Source organism: Uloborus diversus, chromosome 2 (genome assembly GCF_026930045.1).
Source record: "Uloborus diversus isolate 005 chromosome 2, Udiv.v.3.1, whole genome shotgun sequence".
Classification (NCBI taxonomy): domain Eukaryota; kingdom Metazoa; phylum Arthropoda; class Arachnida; order Araneae; family Uloboridae; genus Uloborus; species Uloborus diversus.
Window position 1 is genome coordinate 216,770,568 of NC_072732.1, and position 20,805 is coordinate 216,791,372.

At 35.6% G+C, this 20,805-nt stretch overlaps 1 protein-coding gene across 1 annotated transcript in view; it reads left to right on the forward strand.

Annotated features, from left to right (window-relative positions):
* The window catches only part of LOC129216806 (disks large homolog 1-like), a 175,217-nt gene that overhangs the window by 72,264 nt on the left and 82,148 nt on the right, over nt 1-20,805 (forward strand). The window contains exons 6-9 of the mRNA XM_054851023.1: nt 5,207-5,309; nt 6,434-6,634; nt 11,582-11,747; nt 19,522-19,606. Of these exons, the coding sequence (XP_054706998.1) occupies nt 5,207-5,309; nt 6,434-6,634; nt 11,582-11,747; nt 19,522-19,606 (555 nt within the window). The remainder of the gene's footprint in view (nt 1-5,206; nt 5,310-6,433; nt 6,635-11,581; nt 11,748-19,521; nt 19,607-20,805) is intronic.

The window sequence follows — 20,805 nt, forward strand, 5'->3', positions numbered from 1 at the left end:
CAGGCACTACAAGACGCGAAGTTCCTAAGCTCAAATGTGTTTCATACCGGAATTCATTGAGACTCGCCTACTTTCCACGACAGAACTTGAAATGGACATCGTTTTTGGCGGTTACAAACCGACAACCTCAGTTATTTCATTGAACATTTCATCCTGCTGTTGGCAATGTTTTCTTTTTTCTCGATTTCGTAGTTTATATTTACTAGACGTCCTATATCCTCTCCCTATGAAAAAGTATGTCGGTTATGGTAATTGTAGTTACGTTGCAACCCGACACTGAACCTTTTGTTTCATTTGTTGCCCTCAAAACTTTAGAAGCTGAAAACCCCTTACATTGTTTTACAGGTTAGCCAAAAGAAACTTTTCCTAAATATGAAGAAATAGAGGCTTGTTTGCTGAACCAATCGAACAAAAATTTTACACATGCTTGTTTGAAGGTATACTCTGGAGATTGTTGTGATCTTAAACAACGTAGAACTTGCAGTTACAGTAAAAGAATTTCGAGGGTTTCAAACTGCAACCCCACTTTTTCTTGCTCAAATTTGTCAGCACAAAAATATCACAAATGGTGGTTATAACGATGAGCTCGCTGCAAAAATTTCTGGCTAAAAACATTTTCATAGAAGAGCTTATAAAAGACTGATGACATTGCGAGTGAGCAAGAACTCTGACCAACTTTGCATAATTCACCGGGTTAAAAAGTAATAGAAGTACGAATCACTGAACACCGCGTGAAAAGCATTGCTCATGAAAAATCAGAAGGAGTGGTTCTTCAATCAGATATTCGAATGTGCCCACGAGTAATTTTCGTCGCACACCATTAGTGGCAGTGTCATTTTGGGTTTAGTAATATTTTGATCCATTTGCGTAAGGAAAAAGAGGCTGTTTCCGTTCAAAATTCTCCCACTGTAACCGTAACTGTGAGCGTTGAGTTGTTTAAAATCGTCAACCTCCAGCGCATACCTTCAAAAAACCATGTGTGAATTTTTGACTCGATTGGTACAGTGGGTAAGTTAGTAAGATTTTGTAAACAGGGGAAGTTGATTTTGAACCACGCAGTATTCCTTATGAAAAGAAACTTAAGAACCTATTTCAGACTAATTCGAGATCAAAAATAGCACAGCAATTATACCATCAAGATAAGAAAAGAATGGGGATAAAGTATGAACAAAATCTTCGACACCACTGAATTATTATTGCCTTGAACAAATGAAACTTAGTTCAGCTAGGATAGTCGAAAATTTTCGAGTTAATTTCTAGCTCCAAAATTAGGAAAACTACTTCGTAATTCAGTCTGTGGAGAAGTTCAGATGTATTTTTCTTTCATGACTCAACAAGACGAAGTGATATTCATTTGGATTGTTGTTTCACTCGTGCAGAGTCAAACTAAAGACTGGTCGGCACACAATAAAGACCCTCGGTTAACCATGTAAGACAAAATCTGCACCAGTTGGACAAAATCAGTGTTTTCCACTAGCTTTGCCTTCAGTTTACGAGTTGAACCGCACCATGTTTGCGGACTCTCGCTGGTGAGATAAATTTACTTTATCTGCTAGTTTGTTGCCACTTTCGGCTTCAATGATGTGTCGTCTGGCTTCAGCTCGGTTATTCCCAATTCCAGACTGATGAGTTCAAACAACGACAAAACTGCAGTCCAGGCTGTCGGTATATTACGTGCGGTTCTGGCCTTAGCCCTAGCTTAGGGGCAGTAACTTACTGCTTAGTGAAACGCAATGTTTTGTGTGTGCACAGAGTGTTTTTTTTTTTTTTTTCAAATTGTAAGATCTTTTGTAGAGTGTTTTTACGTATCACAGCATAACACTTGCATTCACTTTTCAATACCGATAAAAGTATAAATATTTCTTTTTTTAGGTCGACAACATGACATTCTTCTGAAAGGGCGAATTATTCCAGTTTAATCTTCAATCACGGTCTCTGCTAATTTTGCGTTCAAATATCTCCGTGAATTTATGTCTCAAATGTTTAAATTTTTTGAGCTAGTACTGTTTTTAGTAGCGATTATTTCCACGGGCGCTCATATGCAAAATTTTAAGGAGGGATCAGAAATTTCCCCCGTGGTTTAGCAGGATATCTTCCCCATAAAAACCGATTTCATTACAGATGAGAGTTATTAAAATTTGACATTTTTGATAAGTTATTCATTAATAACTGGAGAAGAAATGTTTTTACATTTTTGCAAAGAAAAAAGTACTAAAAGCAAGAAAGTTCTAGTTTGTAAGGGGGGGGGGCTTCAGCTCCAACTTACCCCCTATGTGGGTGCCCATGATTATTTTCCTAAATATAACCACGATGACCTAGGAGCCATATAAAAAAATATATTTCATGTTTGTTCACTAATTCTGTTTTTCCTCTTAAATTTTTTATATCTTAATTCTGCATCTTTTTTTGACCATTTTTGTAACTGAAAGGGTCCGTCTAGGACTAACGGTTTTCAAAAAGAGAGTTCTTGCATGTTAAACGGGGGACAGGCTGCATATATGATTAAGGTGAAAAAAAACGCAAATAAAGCACAAATATTGGAGAAAAATACAGCATATAGTTATTTCAAGGCTACAATGGAGCCTCTTCAGTTCTCTCGCAACTTCTGGTTGTGTTGGTGAGCTTTTTGCACTGATGAAGAGGCTCCATTGTAGCCTTGAAATAGCTATATGCTGTATTTTTCTACAATATTTATGCTTTATTTACGTTGTTTTTTCACCTTAATCATATTTTAGCACAAAGCTTATATGATTATTTTTCATTTAGGCTGCATATATGTTACGGTAAACGCGAATAGTACGAATTGTATGTACCCTTCTTCTAGTAACAAAATCTGATTACGCCCTTGGACTTTGCTTTCTTTCTATTAAACGGGAAAGTAGTTTTTCTTAACTTCAAGGTCTTTTCTCTGTCTCGCACTTTAATTAATTAAATTTCAAGAAAAAGCCCAGGGAAGGGAGCCAACACTTTCCCATATGCCTCGATCGATTTTTATTGGATAAGAACAATTCTGCTACCACGGTTTTCTTCCCCGAGTCTTATTTTTAATATTTAAAGAATATCAAAGGATAGGCTCAAATACAATAGAAGCTTTTATTGAGATTTGGTGTATTGATCGTTTCTTTGCCAGTGTGCGTTGTGTGGCGAGCACTGAGCAAGGATTGAAAATTTTTTTCTTTTCTGCTCAAAATGAGCAGCTCCAAAAGGTTATCAGTAAAGTGATTTTATCAGTCTGGTTTATGATGCTGTTTGCCTAAAAGTTCTTTAAAATCCCGATCAAAATGCAAAAAAAAAAAAAAAAAAGTTCCTAAAAATTAACCAAAAGGACTTTAAAATGATAGGTAATGCCACATAAATTTATTTTAAAAATGTTTTAAGTAGCTTTTTCTTTATTTTTTTTAATTATAAATCGTAACTAATATTTTTATTTATAATGTAAAAGGTTGTACTCAATACTTCTTGTATTATTACTTTAATTACAAAAAGTAATAACTGAAATAATGAAATTTTGAATAAAATAAATATAAGTAAATACCTGATTAAGTAAAAAAGAATTGATAATTTTCTAGTTTCAATCTTCAAGAACATCAGAATTGCATTGTATTCATGAAATTTGTTTAATATTCTTATAATCGAAAGAAAACCTATTGTCCGAAAACAATTTCTTTTATCCTGATAAACTTTGTCCAATATCAATATTTGTTATTGGAGCACATTTAAAAAACAAGTTTAATTTATTTATAAAGTCTTTCTCTATTAAAAACTTTGCTTTTCTTCAGTTGAAATGGCCAGAGTTTGATTGAAAAGAGCTTGAAAGTGTGCGAAAAAAAAATCGTTTCCCAAAATTTTTGACAAAAAAATCAATGAGCTGAGAAGAAAAAAAAAAAACTTGCATAGCCAAAGAAGTCATGAATAATGCCCCATAAAGGAAAAAAAGGGGCCAAAAACGGAAAAGGGGTCAAAGGGGGAGGGGAGGAATGCATAGGGAACGGCACCAGTAACATACAGTCATAAATTTGGATTTAAATAATAAGAATTTTTAGCCGGGTAAAACTGATCTTGCTGTCGTCTATGAATACGGTACAGTGTTATCGGTAAATTTTATAAGTCAGTTGGTATTTACAAGGCAGTGGTAGAAGGTTATGAAAAGCCACAGCAATGTCAGCAGGTGTTTCATGTTCATTTGAATTTAATAAGGCTTAAGTTCTAAAAATAAAGAACTTTTCCCCATTTTGAAGAGAAAAAGGGAGTTTTGACCATTTCTCATCCTATCTGTTATTGGGTATTATCAGATTTTTCTGTGTCTGTTACTGGGGGTCGGATAATTTTTCCAAAATAGAGCAGATAACAAGAGAATGAACTAATTCAGAGGATCCAGAAGCAGCCAGACGATAGGTGGGATGCTGTTGCATGAGAGAAAAATAGTTTAAAAAGTCTGAATACATTAAAATGCTCTGAAAATTGAGTTAACCTGAAAGCGAGGTCTTAAGTATAGTCCAACCACGGATTGCATGGAATTTTCAAACGTCCAGATAAGATGAATCTATGTGAATAAGAGGGAAAAGTAAAAATTTGATGCGCATATTCCGCTCATTTGAATGAGACTTTGCTTCTGCAAAAGCTGACATCAGTAAAAAAAAATCATAGATTCGTCCATTTCGGGCTGTAAAACGGATGTTCGTCTTTCCATACAATCCGTGGTCAGACAGTATGTCTGTTACTGGTGCCGCTACACAATATTATAAACATTGGAAATGATGAGATTGTTACAAGTTTTTGTAAAAATGTTTCACTTATAAACTGCATATAGAGTAAAAAAAAGCACCTAAGAAGCACAAATATGCATCAAAAGTTGCGTACAGGTGTGGAAATTGCAAAAACATCGAAACGAAACTCGCGAAAAGGGGTCCTTAACCAGCAACATTCTTTGACAAGAAAAAGAGGGGGGGGGAGGGGGAGAGATAGCTGATTAAACGACTGAGCTAAATTTTCGATGAAGTACTAACAGCCTATGTAATGCTTGTTTCAAACAGCTAACGACCAAGTAAAAAGGCAAAGTCAAGTGTATGATTCTGTAACTTTATAGCATCAAAAGTTTCTGATAAGTGGTGCAATTGGCAAATATCGAAATAAATCCTTTTATGAAGGACATCTAGCACTAATAGTTAATTTACAGAAACTGAGGAAATGTGTTTCTCTTGGACAGGGTGAATGACATCATCGTGAAAGTGAACGACGTGAACGTGGTAGACGTCCCCCACTGTGTGGCCGTCGACGCCCTCAAGAGAGCAGGCAACACAGTCAGGCTGGTGAGTACATCTTATCCCTTATATGCGCATGTACAACATGTATTTCGTTGCATGCTCATGTACAACGTTATGACGCTCATGTACAACTGAAAGTGATTAGATAGGAAACAGCAGTTTTGAAGTAAATCGAGGAACAGTTGGTTTCCATCACTACTGAAAATGAACGCTGGAAGCTATTGAACAATCACACGTGGTTTAGATGAACGAGAGCTTATATTTATGTACTATTGTAGTAAACTGTCGTCGTTATCCAAACAATAACTTTCTACCGCAGTTGAACACTTTATTACCATTTTTGCTTATATGTTATACATATACAGATGCACACACTAAATTGTATTTTTTAACTTGAAATGGGATGGGAAAGATAAAAATTGCTAAGCCCTTCAAATTATCGTGCCAATGCCTCTGGCCCAACCAGGCAATAAGATAGAGAGGAAATCTCCTATTCGAATACAGCCAATTGAAGACAAAGTATCTCACCATTGTTGGCGCTTCATGGAAGAGAGAGTAGGCAACTCAAATCTTCCTCAATGTGCCCCTTATCGGGGAGTTAGGCACCAGTTTTCAACTGAAGTTAATTTCTTATTGCAAACATGCAGAAACGTTTCACGAAAAAAAAAATGTTTCGCCAAAGTTCGATTAAAGTAAACCATGCTTATTTTAAGATAAATAAATACCTTTGTGCTGAAAAGTAAAGTAAGAAATAATAACGTCAAAAAGCAAAAATTGCAGATCTGCAATTTGTACTTTTTGACGTAGTTACTTCTTACTTTACATGCTCATTTTGTTTTCAACCGGTTTTGGGGTGAACTCGTTCGAGGCCCAACGCCAGCAATTGTTACCTACAGTACTGTCCGCCTCTGGCAAGTTGAGCTCCGCTGCCCGACGACTAAACGATTCCATTTGTTAAAATAAGGGTGAGGAAAAACGGCTTAAGAAATTGTAGATTTAGTTGGTAGCCCAACTCTGCGCCTAACAACTCCTCTTCTTACTGATTTCTCTCCCTTGAAAGAAATGGACATGCTCAAGGACATAGTTCAACTTCTCGGAGGCTGACAGTACAAGATGTTTTATTTATTTACCTATGTAATAACTAACTGCTTTCATATTTTTCGTTCCAGCTGGTGAAACGTCTCCGTTCGGTGCCCCGCCTCCTCCGCATCGACTTGACTAAGGGATGCCGGGGCTTGGGCTTCAGCATCGCCGGAGGGGTGGGCAACCAGCACGTTCCCGGTGACGACGGCATCTACGTCACCAAGGTCATGGAAGGGGGCGCGGCGAACGTCGACGGACGTCTTCAGGTCGGAGACAAGTTGCTGGCAGTGAGTCCTTTAATCATTTTCCTCCTCTGAGTGAGCAACTCGAACTTCGATAACTGCAGGCCTTAATTACAAACCTATGAGAAAGAAATAGTTGTCGCTAGGACTCGACCGATGCATCGGCCTGGCCGATGCATCGGCGCCGATGGTTCAACAATTTAGCCATCGGCATCGGCATCGGCGGCAGATGCTAACTTGCAGAAAACATCGGCCCATCGGCCTTATAAAACATCGAAAAGCCGATGGAATTGGCCGATGTTTTTGAAAAAGAAAGGACCTTTGCTGTTTTATTTTTTAGTACAAAGTAAAGGGAGTTATTGTTATTATATAAAATTGTTTACTTAAATTTCAGTATGAATTTCTATTTTAGTCACCCCTAAAAGAGTTTTTAATACTGCATTCAGGTACCAAACAAGTTAATTATTGCGTTGTTTCTTGCAGCTGGATGTACGTATGCATCTCTCCTAAGTCATAACTCAAAAATGGTAAGCTGTAGAAGGATAAATTTTCGCATGTGGGGTGTGCGTACGTTCCAGTTGTGCACTTCCCTTTTTGTTTTCTCTCGGGTGTTCTGAAAAGCCTGTTTACTCATTTTTTATGGCTATTTATTACTTATTTCAATGCAAAACTAATATAGCATCTCAGACCATGGAAACAAATATGAGATGGCGAAACCGGTTTTTGTGTCATTTTATTAGAGTCCCTTTGAACCGACCGCAATTTGTAATTTTTCGGTATTTGTTATATGAATCATAGTTATGCAGTCTTTTCTGTATCGCTTCGGCGGAATTACAAGTTTGGGGCCCGTCGAAATACATTTCGGGGCCCTATTTCTCTATCACAGAAGTTGTAAAACATTTATCATAAGCATTTTTGTAACTCGTACGGTGCCCGTATGGTTATGGGGCCTCTCGCGCAATTGCAACATTTGCTATGTTTCAATTCCGCCACTGCACGTCAAAACAAACTCGGGTGCAAGTTTTGAAAGGGTTTTTCTGCTGAATGTTTATGATTATTATGAACTCTATTTTTTAAGACTATTTTTTGAATTTCCGAGAACATTTGCGTGCCCCTCCTTCCACTCCCTAATCTGAAATTAAAGTCTAGTTGTACTTCTGAGTTGTTTAAAACTAACACCGTTCATAAAATTCAAGATTTTTTTTTTTTTCAAACTTTATCTATTGTTTAGAAAGAATTTAAAGCATTAATGTAAGAAATTGATTAAAGACGTTTTCAATGGTGACATAATTCGGAAATCAAAGGGACTTCTGAATTTTTTCTTCGGAAGTGCTGAAGTAGATTCAGAAACTCTTCCGAGGCGTTGGGGGGTAGCGGTTCTGTACTAAAAAAATGAGGCCGAGGTTGGGGCCGAAGTGCGAGTTACTCCAAAATCAGAGGGTGATCCCCTAACCCTACCTCGTCGTTTCAAGCATTTTTTAAATATTTAGCGATTATTTATTTTGGTCAAGGAGTGTCATTTTGCGTATTTCTCATACTTGTTTCACTTATATTTCGTAATGCGCCGTCTTTTTTGCATCATTAATAGCAATTGATTTTTTTCTGTTGTAACTATTTTTATGTATTTATATAAAATCAATGAATAAGTTATTTTAGTTTTTTTATTAAAAGTTTCAAGGATTTTCTATTATGCAATTTTTTTAAATTTCAGAAAATTATTGTTAAATTGAAAAAATTAATTTGAACTTGTTTGTAAAGCTTCATAAAAGAGTAAACAATCCAACTGCTCAATATTGTGCAAACATCAGATCACGTAGTATATGTATTCAGTTATTAACTTGGTGTAAATATTGAGTTTTTTTTATTGTAGTTGCATTTTAAGAATCTCGCTCTTTTCATGGCTACTTCTTTTTCCAGCAAAATTTATGTCACTGTTATAGGTTTTTTTGAAAAATGCAAACTTTTCTATTCATAAATTTTAAATAAGTATAAAAATATTCCTGTTTCATAGTTTTATTCTTAATTTTTTTTGAATGATTAAACAACATAATTTAATGTTTTTTAATTATGTTTAATGTACCTAAATCCATACATTATTACAATATTACTGAAATCTTAGCTATATGTTCAATTTAAAAAAAAAGACAAATCAATTGGTTATTAAACAGTCTCTTTTTTTTTGCTGTTGTTCTTTCTTTTTAATCACAGCAGTCAAAAAAGGAGAAGCACAACTACACCCTATACAGATTGTACGTAGTACGATCCAAAAGTTCGAGAACCAGCTGTATAAAACCTTACCCAGAATAGTTCACATTACCGAAGCACATCCACCTTCAAAAGGTCGTCTTGTGACTGTGTACTTCTGCCAGTGTTCATATAACTTTTGGAAACACTCCTGGAAACATTTTTCGCTACCTTCTATGATGCATCTTTATCTTCTCCTCACGGAAGAGAGCGGCGCGCATTTTTTTTTTTTTTTTTTTGCTGGGAACAGGTAAAAATCACACGGAACTAAGTCCGACGAAACGTTATGTTATTTGTTTGTCATATCAGAGTATTGACCAATCGAAACGTGCATCCTCAACATGAAAGTCGCCTTCTTCCCCACGATGAAGTTAAAAGCAGCAGCGCAAGAGGCCTTACAGGAGGTTACGAAAAATGTCTTCCAGGAGTGCTTCTAAAAGCTATACGAACGTTGGCAGAAGTGCATAGTCGTTCAAGGTGACTATTTTGTAGATAGATGTGCTTCAGCAATGTGAACTATTCAGGGTAAGGTTTTAAAGAATTTGTCCTCGAACTTTTAGATCATACTACCTACATACGTATGAGTTTTCAACTTACTATTTCATAACGTTTTTGAGGGACGCAAGTTTACGCGCATGAAGACATCACAAGAGTATATGTATAAATATGGTGATCGTAAAATAGAAATTTAAGTCGAAATCTAATTTTTTTTTTTTTGTGTTTACAATTCCTTATTCGTAAAAAGGAAGTAAAGTGAAATGAATCAATGATACTTTAAATCCCTGACAATCTCATCAATTTATTTCTGTTTGATTTTTTTTTTCTTTTTCTTTCTTTTTTTTTTTTGCCATCGGCCAACGGCATCGGCCATCGGCCATCGGCAATCGGCCATTTGGAGGAAAACAATCGGCCATCGGCCATCGGCCATCTTTGAACAATCGGCCAACAATCGGCATCGGCCCATCGGCCAAAAAATGCCATCGGTCGAGCCCTAGTTGTCGCCGCGGATTTCGATAACAAACTGTTCTCTGAAATCACACCGGGCCGTGTACAAACTACAATATGGGGACTATTTTGAGAACACTTAAATGTCTTGGATTTGAGCAGTGTCAAAAGATCTAGCCATTCGGTAAGAAACGCAGCACCTCAGAAATGAATCCTGATTATCTCCGCTCTTGCCTAGAACTAACTCGAGAAGGAAGACCTGAGACTGAACCCTCTTCCTGATTTGAATTTTTTGAACGTCTTTGAACTCATGGAGCTAGTACAGCCTGTTGGCCAGATCAATCAGGATACGATACAACTACAGCAAACCGGGCCGCAACGGTGCTGAACGATTCCTGAGAGTAACAATAATTGAGGCCCTTTGAAAGCAAACATTATTCTTACTTTATTTGGCCTCAAGCACTCTCGTGTTTTCATTTTCAAAATCGAGTTTGCAAAGAAGCACCTCTTCGCCTTGGAGACTATACCTCTTCGTTACAGAAGTCAATGACAGGCGATTACCTACGAGATCGTACCTACTGCGTTTCAACATCGTCCAACCATCCTCTTAGAGCCGCTATATAGATAGGCCGACGCATCAGCTCAAGTTTAGCCATTTTGGATCGGATTTTTCATTGTTGCGCCTGCTAGGGTTACCGCAGCAAAGTTTCGGATTTCGCCAAATTTGCCGAAAATAATATTTTATTTAATACACAATTCACGTGCTGCTAATAATGGACCAGGGTGAACTATCACCAAACGCGATAACTCGCCAGAAAAGAAAACCACTCAAGCACGTGCTCCGATCCAAAATGGCTGATCTTAAGCTGATGCGTCGGCTTGTATATATAGGGGCCTTACATCGTGTAGGTGGTCGTCTTCTACGTCTAGTTCCTTCAATTCTCGAAAATGTCACTCTTTTGTTAGGGAAAGTATTGGCGTATCTATACATATGGCCTAGCCATCTAGTTCGTGAAGCTTTTATAGCTCTCTCTATATATGTTCCTCCAAATTTGCCATATTTTTTGTAAATTTTATAGTTGTACAGAATTCTCCAAAAATTGTCCTCTTGAATAGGTCCAAAAATTTTTTCCTTTGAATTTTTCTTTCAAAGATTAGCAACTTTTCTTCCCCTGCTTTATTTAGGGTCCAACATTAACTTCCTTTCAGAACTAAAGGCCTGATTAACTCATCTTAATTATATATATATATATATATATATATATATATATATATATATATATATATATATATATATATATATATATAAACTGCTTAGTAGTTTCGGTTAATATTTTGTTTCATTACCGATTATACTTCATTGACTATAAGCGTCCTGTAGACCACAATTTTGCAGTTAAGTATGATTATTTCTGTTACCAAGACAACACGTGACGACTGAAAACTCCATAGTTATTTATAAGAGTGTATCATGCAACGTACTGATGTAAGCGGTTGGCATTGGAACTTGCGAACAGCACAGGTTTCCTGGAAATCTACAGGAATAGTAAGTAACACGTGACTGTTAGTATTCAGTGATGATTACAGGAATCTCTACTGGAAACAGCTCACAACACGAATAATAACTACCATATTAATTCTGGAAAGATTAATTTTAATTTTTGTAATCCTTAATGGCATGGGGTTGTTGCAAAGAGGTTGCCCGGATTGATTTTGATCGCTCCTTTTACGATTTTCTCATATTATGAATCATCTATTCCAGTTCTTGAAAGTTTCTATAAAGTTCTATTTTTTCCCTTGTAGGTAGGGGATGTGAACCTGGAACACGTGAGTCACGAGGAGGCTGTAGCCACCCTCAAAGCTACTGGGGAGCACGTGTCGCTGACGGTCGCCAAGACGGGCTGCCCGCCAGACTTCTTCACTAATCATTCATCGCCACCCTCTTACATCGAGGACGTTACGTCGCCAAGTAAGTTTCCTGGAAACCTTTTTGGAGCAAAATATGACCTAAACAGTGTACGATGAACTCAATAGCTGAACAAAAATTTCTCTTACCAACCGAAATTCGTTTCACAAAGGAGTGCAATTAGTTTTCTCTAGCTAATATCCCGTGCATTAAATCAAACATAAGAGTAGTACGTTGATAGTAAACATTTTTTGCATTCTGTTTGATAAATAACTGAAAGAATATGTAGACAGCGTAAGATAAGTTGTCGTAATTTTAAAAGAATGATATAATTTTAACTATTCATTTTTTCATTCATTTCATTTTTTTCCTGTGTATTACGCATTGGCCCTTCGGTCTCTATTGCTGAGAGTTACAGCACATATTAGGCGCATATGGTGATACAAAGAAAAGGTTCGTCTCCTAGTAGTTGTTACCCGAATTTCTATTTATTATAAACCAGGTGCCTAATATTGCACACGTTTACATCTATGTGAGCTGCAATTCAAAAGCTCAAAATTTTTCTAGATGGAGAGAGTTTCAGAGTAGTTCAAAAAATGACCACGTCTCACAGTGTTTCGATCAATACAAGCTAGCTGGACAAAAGTCAAGTTCAGAATTCATCATTTCATCACACAAAATTAAAGCGTTCCTAACTTCACATGGATATTACAAACGGATACGTACCTTTGAACCTTATTACTCACGTGACGGAAAGGAGTTAGACATAAATAAATAAGTATCGTGTTTTGGTTTTTTTGTTTTCATCATCCCAATACCAAAGTTTAGAATTTCGAACATGACTTTTTGTCCACCTAGCTTGTACTAATCAAAACACTGCGTCTGCAGGAAATACTGTTTTTTTTTTTTTTTTTTTTTTTTTTTTTTTTTTTTTTTTTTTTTGCCCAATTGGTTACTTTACCTCACTTATCATCATACAAAAAATATTTAGATATAGTGGTTTAAAAATTACATGAGTTCGATGGAGGTGATTCAATGGGGTCTGAATTTTTACCGATTGCTTTAGAAAAAAAGACAATGTCAATCAATGCTCATTGTACAAAAATCGTGGGCTGTCTTATTAATTACAAGACGTAAGCCCTTGTGAACAGTGCTGCTCCCATAGGGTATACTTCATAAACGCCGTATACTCTCTCAAACATTTTTTAGACATATAGCGTATACCCTGAAGCTTCATAAATTTTCATATTATGACATACCATGTATATGAGCTGCTCAGAAGCCAATGCGGTTAAGTCCAAAACACAAAAACTGAGAAAAGTAATGTTTTTTGATACATTAGTTTTTAAAATTCTTGGTTTATTAATTTAATTGGAAAAGTGTATACAGTCTTTTTTCGAGGTGTAAACTTTGCAAAAAAACAAGATATGTACAGGATGTGTAAATAAAAACGTAAGTATTTATTGAAATAATGACAGCATCGTAAAAATTTTAGGACTTATACCTTTTGGCAGCTGAAAAATATAAGAAATTTATGTAAAAATAATAAAAGAACATTTATTGGTTCATAAGTTTTATGTTTATTCATCATAACAAACATCATCTTCCTCCGAGTTATTTAAATGTAAATCTTGATCTCCACGTGTTGTCCTTAATGTCCTGTAAAATACGTGTTTAATTGTAGGTATAGACTTTAATAAACATATGATGTCTTTTTTTGTTTCTCTTGAAATTGTTCTGCCATTAGGATATAATATAGGTTGAGTTATATTTTTTAAATTTAGTGGCCTACCTATTTTTTTTTTTTTTTAAATATCAATTACATGAAAGGTGTCAACCTCATCAAAATTATGTTTGAACTTAATGCCGCTTGGGTTTGACCTTTCCAATTTTATCCATCTCATATTAAGCCAATTGACTGTTAGTCTACTTGTTAATTTTTTTCTGCTGATAACAGCTTCTTCCAATGGTTTTGTGGAAAGAAATTCATGTGGATTCATTTCTATAACACTGAAAGGGTTCTTTCTTTTACAATAGAAAGTTCTGAATTCAAGTATCTGCGTCTGGGATTATGACTTGTATAATTGCTTGAAATAGCAGGAAAGGAGCTTATATGTTTTCGTACATGGGAATCATCTATTTCAGAGGTTCCCAACCGGTGGTTCGCGAACCCCCAGGGGTTCGCGAGGTGCAGGAAGGGGGTTCGCGAAAATTTCGGTGCAATGGCGGATTTTTCCTAGTTTGGTAAAAAATTATAAAATATTCAATTTGCACACATAGTTACTAAATTTTTTTTTTAATTTGAAAACGCGCCAGACTCTTGTATTAAGCTCAAAAAAAAAAAAAAAAAAATCTGTCAGCGGTTTTATAATCTTGGTTAAAAAGAAATTTTCTCATTTTTTTTTTCGATAGACAACAGAAAGAGATATCCTTCCTTCTTTATTGCGAGGCGCCATGCAGAAACGTTGTATTAAGCTGTGGCGGGGATCAGGATGACCTTAAAAAGGCGCCATCGCGTGGAGTCAATCAAACAATATACATAATATACATATGTGGAAAAAAATAAAGAATTCTCAAACAATGCATCATAGGGGTATTATTTCTAATCTGGTTGAAATATAACTCGGGAATTTCCGTCGAATTGAGTCATCGAATAGCAGACATGACAGACATAGCAGACAAATTTAAAATTTATTACTGGATTTTACCCATCTGTTCGTTTTCAAAAATATATAACATCAGCATGGTCATAGTTCTGGGGAAATAGTTGTTAACAGACGTATTTAGAGATACTTTAGAGATGCTTGAAAACAAGTGATTTTGTTTGCAATTGGTTTTGCTACGTGAACTTGTTACTCTGTTTGTGAAGTTATAATCGTGTTGGTAATTTTTATGATTTAATAACTTTCTGCTGTTATGGATCGATGGTTGAAAACTGGTAGTTTGGTTGAGCGACAAATGGACAAGCAGTCAATCGATCAACCCTCAACATCAGCAGTAACTTTCGAATCAACACAGGATATTGAAATAGATAGCTGTAATGAACTGCCGCCTCCCCCGACTAAACAGAAAAGTGAACTAGGGGAGAAAAAAGGAAAAAAGCGAAAATATGACAGTGACTATTTACAAATGGGCTTTTATTTTACTGGAAAAGAGTCTGAACCTAGACCGCTTTGTCTTCTCTGCAACGAAGTTCTAGCGAACAGCAGTTTGAAACCGTCACTTCTGAGAAGACACCTCGAAACAAAGCATCCGACACACAAGGACAAACCTATCGAATATTTTAAAAGAAAATTGGAATATAATAAAAAGTGTAGCGTCTCTACGTTCCTGTTAGAATCCAACGAAGATAGTAGAATGGCCCTTGAAGCTTCATATCGAGTCAGTTATAGAATTGCAAGATCTGGAGAGCCACATACAATTGCAGAAAATTTAATTGGACCGGGTGCTAAAGATATTGCTAAGTGTATGCTGGGAGAAAAGTCAGCAAAAAAAAATTGACCTGGTTCCGCTATCAAACAACACAGTATCACGCAGAATTACTGATTTGGCAAGTAATGTGGAGAAAGAACTTGTGAATAGAATAAAAGAGAATAATTTTGCGATCCAGCTTGATGAGTCGACTGATGTAGCAAACGCTGCAATATTACTTGTCTATGTTAGGTATATTTTTAACGATACAATTAAAGAAGATGTACTATTTGCAAAACCTTTGAAAACCAACACAACTGGAGAAGCAATTTTCGAACTGGTCAACAGTTACTTTGAAGAAAATGGAATAGATTGGTCTTTGTGTGTGGGTGTGTGCACGGATGGTGCAAAATCAATGACAGGAAAATTTGTTGGCTTTTTGGTGCGAGTAAAGAAGATCAACGAGAAAATTGAATGGACTCATTGCTGCATTCATAGACAAGCATTAGCATGTAAGCGTATTCCCGCAGAATTATCCGCTACTTTGAATGATGCGGTAAAAATTGTAAATTTCATAAAATCACGTGCCACAAACTGCCGTCTATTTCACGCGCTTTGTGAGGAATTGAGAAGCCTTCATGTTACTTTACTTCTTCACACAGAAGTTAGATGGCTTTCCCGTGGCAAAAGTTTTACACACTTATTTGAATTGAAGTCAGAAGTCCAAGCATTTTTTGTTGATCATCCATTTCACTTGTCCACTTGCATATTCGATCCTCTTTGGATGCAAAGGCTTGCATATTTAGCTGACATCTTTTCAAAATTAAAAGAATTAAATCTATCCTTGCAAGGTGCAGTTGTTAATATTTTCGTTGTATATGATAAAATTGAAGCTATGGTAAAAAAATTGAATTTCTGGATCCAATGCCTGGAAATGGGTGAGTTTTCTTGTTTCACTTCTCTTAGTAGTTTTTTATCAGAAAACTCAATGAAACTTGATGAAAGCGTTAAAAGAAATGTATGTGAACATCTGCAACATCTTGGAACTAACTTTTGACGAGTATTTTCCTAAGAGGCGTAACGTCCCTCTCTCAAACAACTGGATACGCAATCCTTTTGAAGGAAATCCATGCTTAGAGAACACCCTGACATTACCTGAAAAGGAAATGCTCATCGAGTTATCCTGTGATAATTCATTGAAAACTACCTTTAAAGAGCTCTCGTTAATTGACTTCTGGCTCAGTGTAAGAAATGACTATACCGTTTTGTCCAAAAAAGCAATTCGAATTTTATTACCATTTTGTACAACATATCTGTGCGAGAAAGGATTTTCCTCCTATACTTACCTCAAAGATAAATACCGAAGCAGATTGAATGCAGAGCCTGATTTAAGACTCAAACTGTCAGACATTGAACCAAACTTTCAGTTTCTTTGTTCCGTCAAACAGCCACAAATATCGCATTAAGGATTTTTTTCCCCAATTTAAAGTATGCTTAAAAAAAATAGTTGGTTTATAAAACTTCTTGTTTATAATTTTCCTTGTAGATGTAGTTTTAACTTTTTATTAATGTTTGCACTTAATGATATTTTACAATTATATTTTTGTTTATTGCAATCAAATGCTGCAAAAAATGGAAAGCAAACATGCTGTTTTTTTATTGTTTCTTACATGTTACTAATTTCAACATCAGGGGGTTCGCGAACTTTTTTGCCTGTTCCAAGGGGTTCGCAAAGAGAAAAAGGTTGGGAACCGCTGATCTATTTTGTTACCCGGAATATGTTGCCCCCGGTGGGCCTTCAGATCTTCCTTTGAATAGCAATTATATAGTTGCCCGTTACTTATTTGATATGTTTCTATAAAATATTTTTTGCAAACACCAACATCTTGACTGTTAAGTTTAATAAAATATTCAAAAGACTGAGATCTTGGTCCATTGGTGTTATTCCTGGGTCGCTGTCTTTTGATAACATGGACTCTAATTAACCCACTTAAAAATATATTTTGCTTATGATGATCATTAAGCTTGTAAAAATTTTTCTTGGCCTGTTTTCTTTAATAAAAGGTTATCTTGCGATTACAAAGTCGTAAACAGTTAAAAGGTTTATTATCAATTTTTTTTGCAGGAATTATTCTTTAATTTCTATTTTGATATTGTTTACCTTGTATCCTTTTTTGTTTCTCAACATTTCTCGACAATTTCCCGGGATTCCTGCTGTGTTTTCTACCAACTTTTCCTTTATTTTGATGATTTTCTGTATCTTCGTTATCTGACGATGTATCAGAATCAATACGGTTAACTCTCCTTGAATTAAAATGAAATATCGCATCACTTTCACTGTGTTCTATTTCCATTGACATTTTTTTAGTTTTTATACCCTTACAATAAATCTATTTTATTATTTTAAAAAGTCAGAGTTTTTATAGTTATTAAAGAAAATTTATTTAATGTTTTTGATAACACAATAATTTTCGCAAACACTTCAACGTAATATTTTTGTGTTCTGACACACATGCATAAAACTCAAACAATTCTAATTAGAAGGTGACAGTTAAAGTTACTATGAATTTCTTGTTTTTCAGTGTTGCCAACAAATATCGAAAGAAGAATAATTTAACTTTTATTTCAGGGTTTATGTAAAAAAATATTGATAAAAGGTGGACTTATTCACAATGGCTTCTGAAATTATTATACAATATATTCTGAAGCTATTAAAAAAAGGGCTGTCTAACCTAGAAAAAAGTAACCAATGAGTAAATCCTTTAATAACTAAGAAGATTATTATTTATTTCATCAAAATTTCCAAAAATCAGAAAATATCAAAAAATGGACTTAACCGCATTGGCTTCTGAGCGGCTCATATGATCACATTCACAAATTGTGCGCAATGGATTACTGGGAGTATACCCTCAGAAAAATTGGTGTGAACATCACTGCTTGTGACTTTGACTTTTTTTTCCTGAGATGAGGAACGCATTTGCTTCAGGACTGCTTCAGAGATTCTTGTGGCAGCTCCCCTGAACCATAAACAGAACATACGCTATAAATAAATAGTTGTCACAATTAAAGTTTCAACCATTAACCGAGTTTCAATAGAAAAGTTCTTATACAATTAAAAGCTGAGCGTATATATCTATGCACCTATGTATCTATGTCTAAGCTTCTTCTCCCGAACGACAGTAAACTGACCCTCGAACCTGGTATCGATGGATTCGTAATCTTCCCGTCTTCATGTTTGGCTATTTAAAATAATCCTCCGATAATAATTAGCTGAGATATCAATTAAAAACTATTAATTATGATGCTTGGATTTCGACATAAAATCGCTAATTTTCGAAGGCTTTCCTCCATTCAAATTATTATTCAGTGCTTCAACTCAACTTTCCGTAACAATGCTTTTATTAAAATTTGTAGCGTGAAGAAAATCATTGAAAAGAAAGATCTGTTGCCATTTTTTTCTCGAATATGAAGAAATAAAGTTTGGCTTTTGTTTTAAGGCTTTTCCTGTAATCGGGGGATTTAAAATGTTTCCTTTTTGGTTATTTTCCCGCAATCTGCCTCAAAATTTTATCGACTTTTTAAATATTTTGTTTTGTTCATGCCTGATTGTTGAACTCGCGTCACTTGACATAACTTTTATTTTCGAGGTGGACCGTGCAAAGCCGCGCGACGCAGCTAGTTTAGAAATAGTAACTGTACTTATAAACATTTAAAGTTAATAAGAACGTAAATGTAACCGCTGAAAAATTTTACGAATTTGTTTGTTCAACAAAATACTTCTTTGTTACTCATTGATCAACTCCCGAAAGTCGTGGCCTGACCTTGAAAGTATACTTCTTATTATGGAGTTCACGGAATGGGGAAAATGTTACTGGTGCTGAGTGAATTTGGTTTTCTATCGTAATATCACTGTGAAGGTATTGCAACTGCTCCAGTGGCACTTCCAGCTTTTCCTGAAATCTCTGTGAAGAATGAAACAATCTCAAGGTCAGGTCATAACATACTGCAGTCAAGCAGTGCTGCAATTCTATAAAAAAGATTAGTCATTTTATTTCTAAATCGAAATTATATTCATATCTTAATCAAAAAACAGCATTATCCAAAGCAGATTACTTTCCCTTTAGTTCGACCGTTTTTTGGTTTAAAAAAAAAAAAACACTCAACTCTCGATAAGTCAGAAGTCTCAAGGGACCAGAAAAGCCCTATGAGTTATTGGTAGTTCGAGTAATGGAAAGTTCCCACAGAACTTTCAAGAATTTAGGACCCAATGAAAATATCGAGACGGTGGAATATTCGACTTATAAAGCTTCTGGTAATCGAGAGTTAACTGCAATTCTAAACAGCGAATCATTTCTCAACCAGTGATATTTTTATGTGTAAAAGCATTATCATGTTTTACTAATTGTGAATTCTCTATCTTCTTTAGTGGGGATGCCGCTGTCGAAGTACGAGAGCGACACCCTCATGAATGCTCCTCTACCGAAAGTGGTCACGGACGAGGATTTCACACGGTGAGCCCTTCAACTCTGTCTTTTGGACAAGCTTTCAACTAGCTAACTTTTCAAATGCTGTCATATTGCTTTGATCGGAATCACATGTTGGCTTCATAAATTACTGTTATATTCATAAATTACTGTAACCGATTTGGCGAAGTGTTTGAAGAATACATGTGTCACTTTTTTGCCGAAGTTCAACAGAAATATCTGACCCCGGCAAGAAAAGTGACACGACTCAAAATTTGGGGAAAACATAGCAGCTAAATTGATGATGAATTTTGAATTTTAATTTAATACTCTTTCTTGCTACAAAACTCGCACAAAGTTAGTTTATATAACTGAGGCGCGGATGTGTAAAAACGATATAATCCAGGGGTTTCTAATTTTTTACAAGTGGTGGCACTAGGGTGGTTCAAAAAAAAAATTTTTTTTTTTCAGTTAGAGTTCAGGGCACCCCTAATTTTTTTAGACTTACTAAGAGTATTATGCTGGAAAAGTTTTAGCTTCTTACTCAAATTTTAAGACGGTGCTCAATGACCCTTCAATTTAACATTAGCCGTTCCATAGAAAATGTTATAAATTTAGAAACATTTAATTTCCTTGTGTAAATAATTACTTTATTGAAATGTACTGTCCAACCACGGATTGCATGGAATTTTCAAACGTCTAGATAAGACGAATCTATGTGAATAAGGGGGAAAAGTAGAAATTTGATGCGCGTATTCCGCTCGTTTGAATGAGACTCTGCTTCTTCAAAAGCTGACATCGGTAAAAAATAATAAATTCGTCCATTTCCGGCTGTAAAACGGATGTTTGTCTTTCCATACAATCCGGGGTTAAACAGTATATGCATAATACTCGTGTATATCATAATATGTAGCGTTGTTTTTTCAGTTCAATGTATTTTTCACCCCCCCCCCCTCTCCCCATACTGATGAAGTTTGGGGGAGGGGGTTGAGTACCCTCTTTCAATTGAAATAGGAAGCTAAAATTCTTCCAGTTTATTACTATCCACAAGTATAAAAATATTGAGGGGTGTCCTGTTATCTAGGAGAAACTTTTTTTTACATGTATTTTGAACCACCCTAAGTGGCACCCTTCGAGCAACTATTTAGTGTTTTGTAAAGGTGTCACACATTTTTCGCAATCGAAGGTTAGTTGTGCAATTATTGCAAGCTGTGAAATGATTTTCAGAGCTGATACAACTGTAGAAG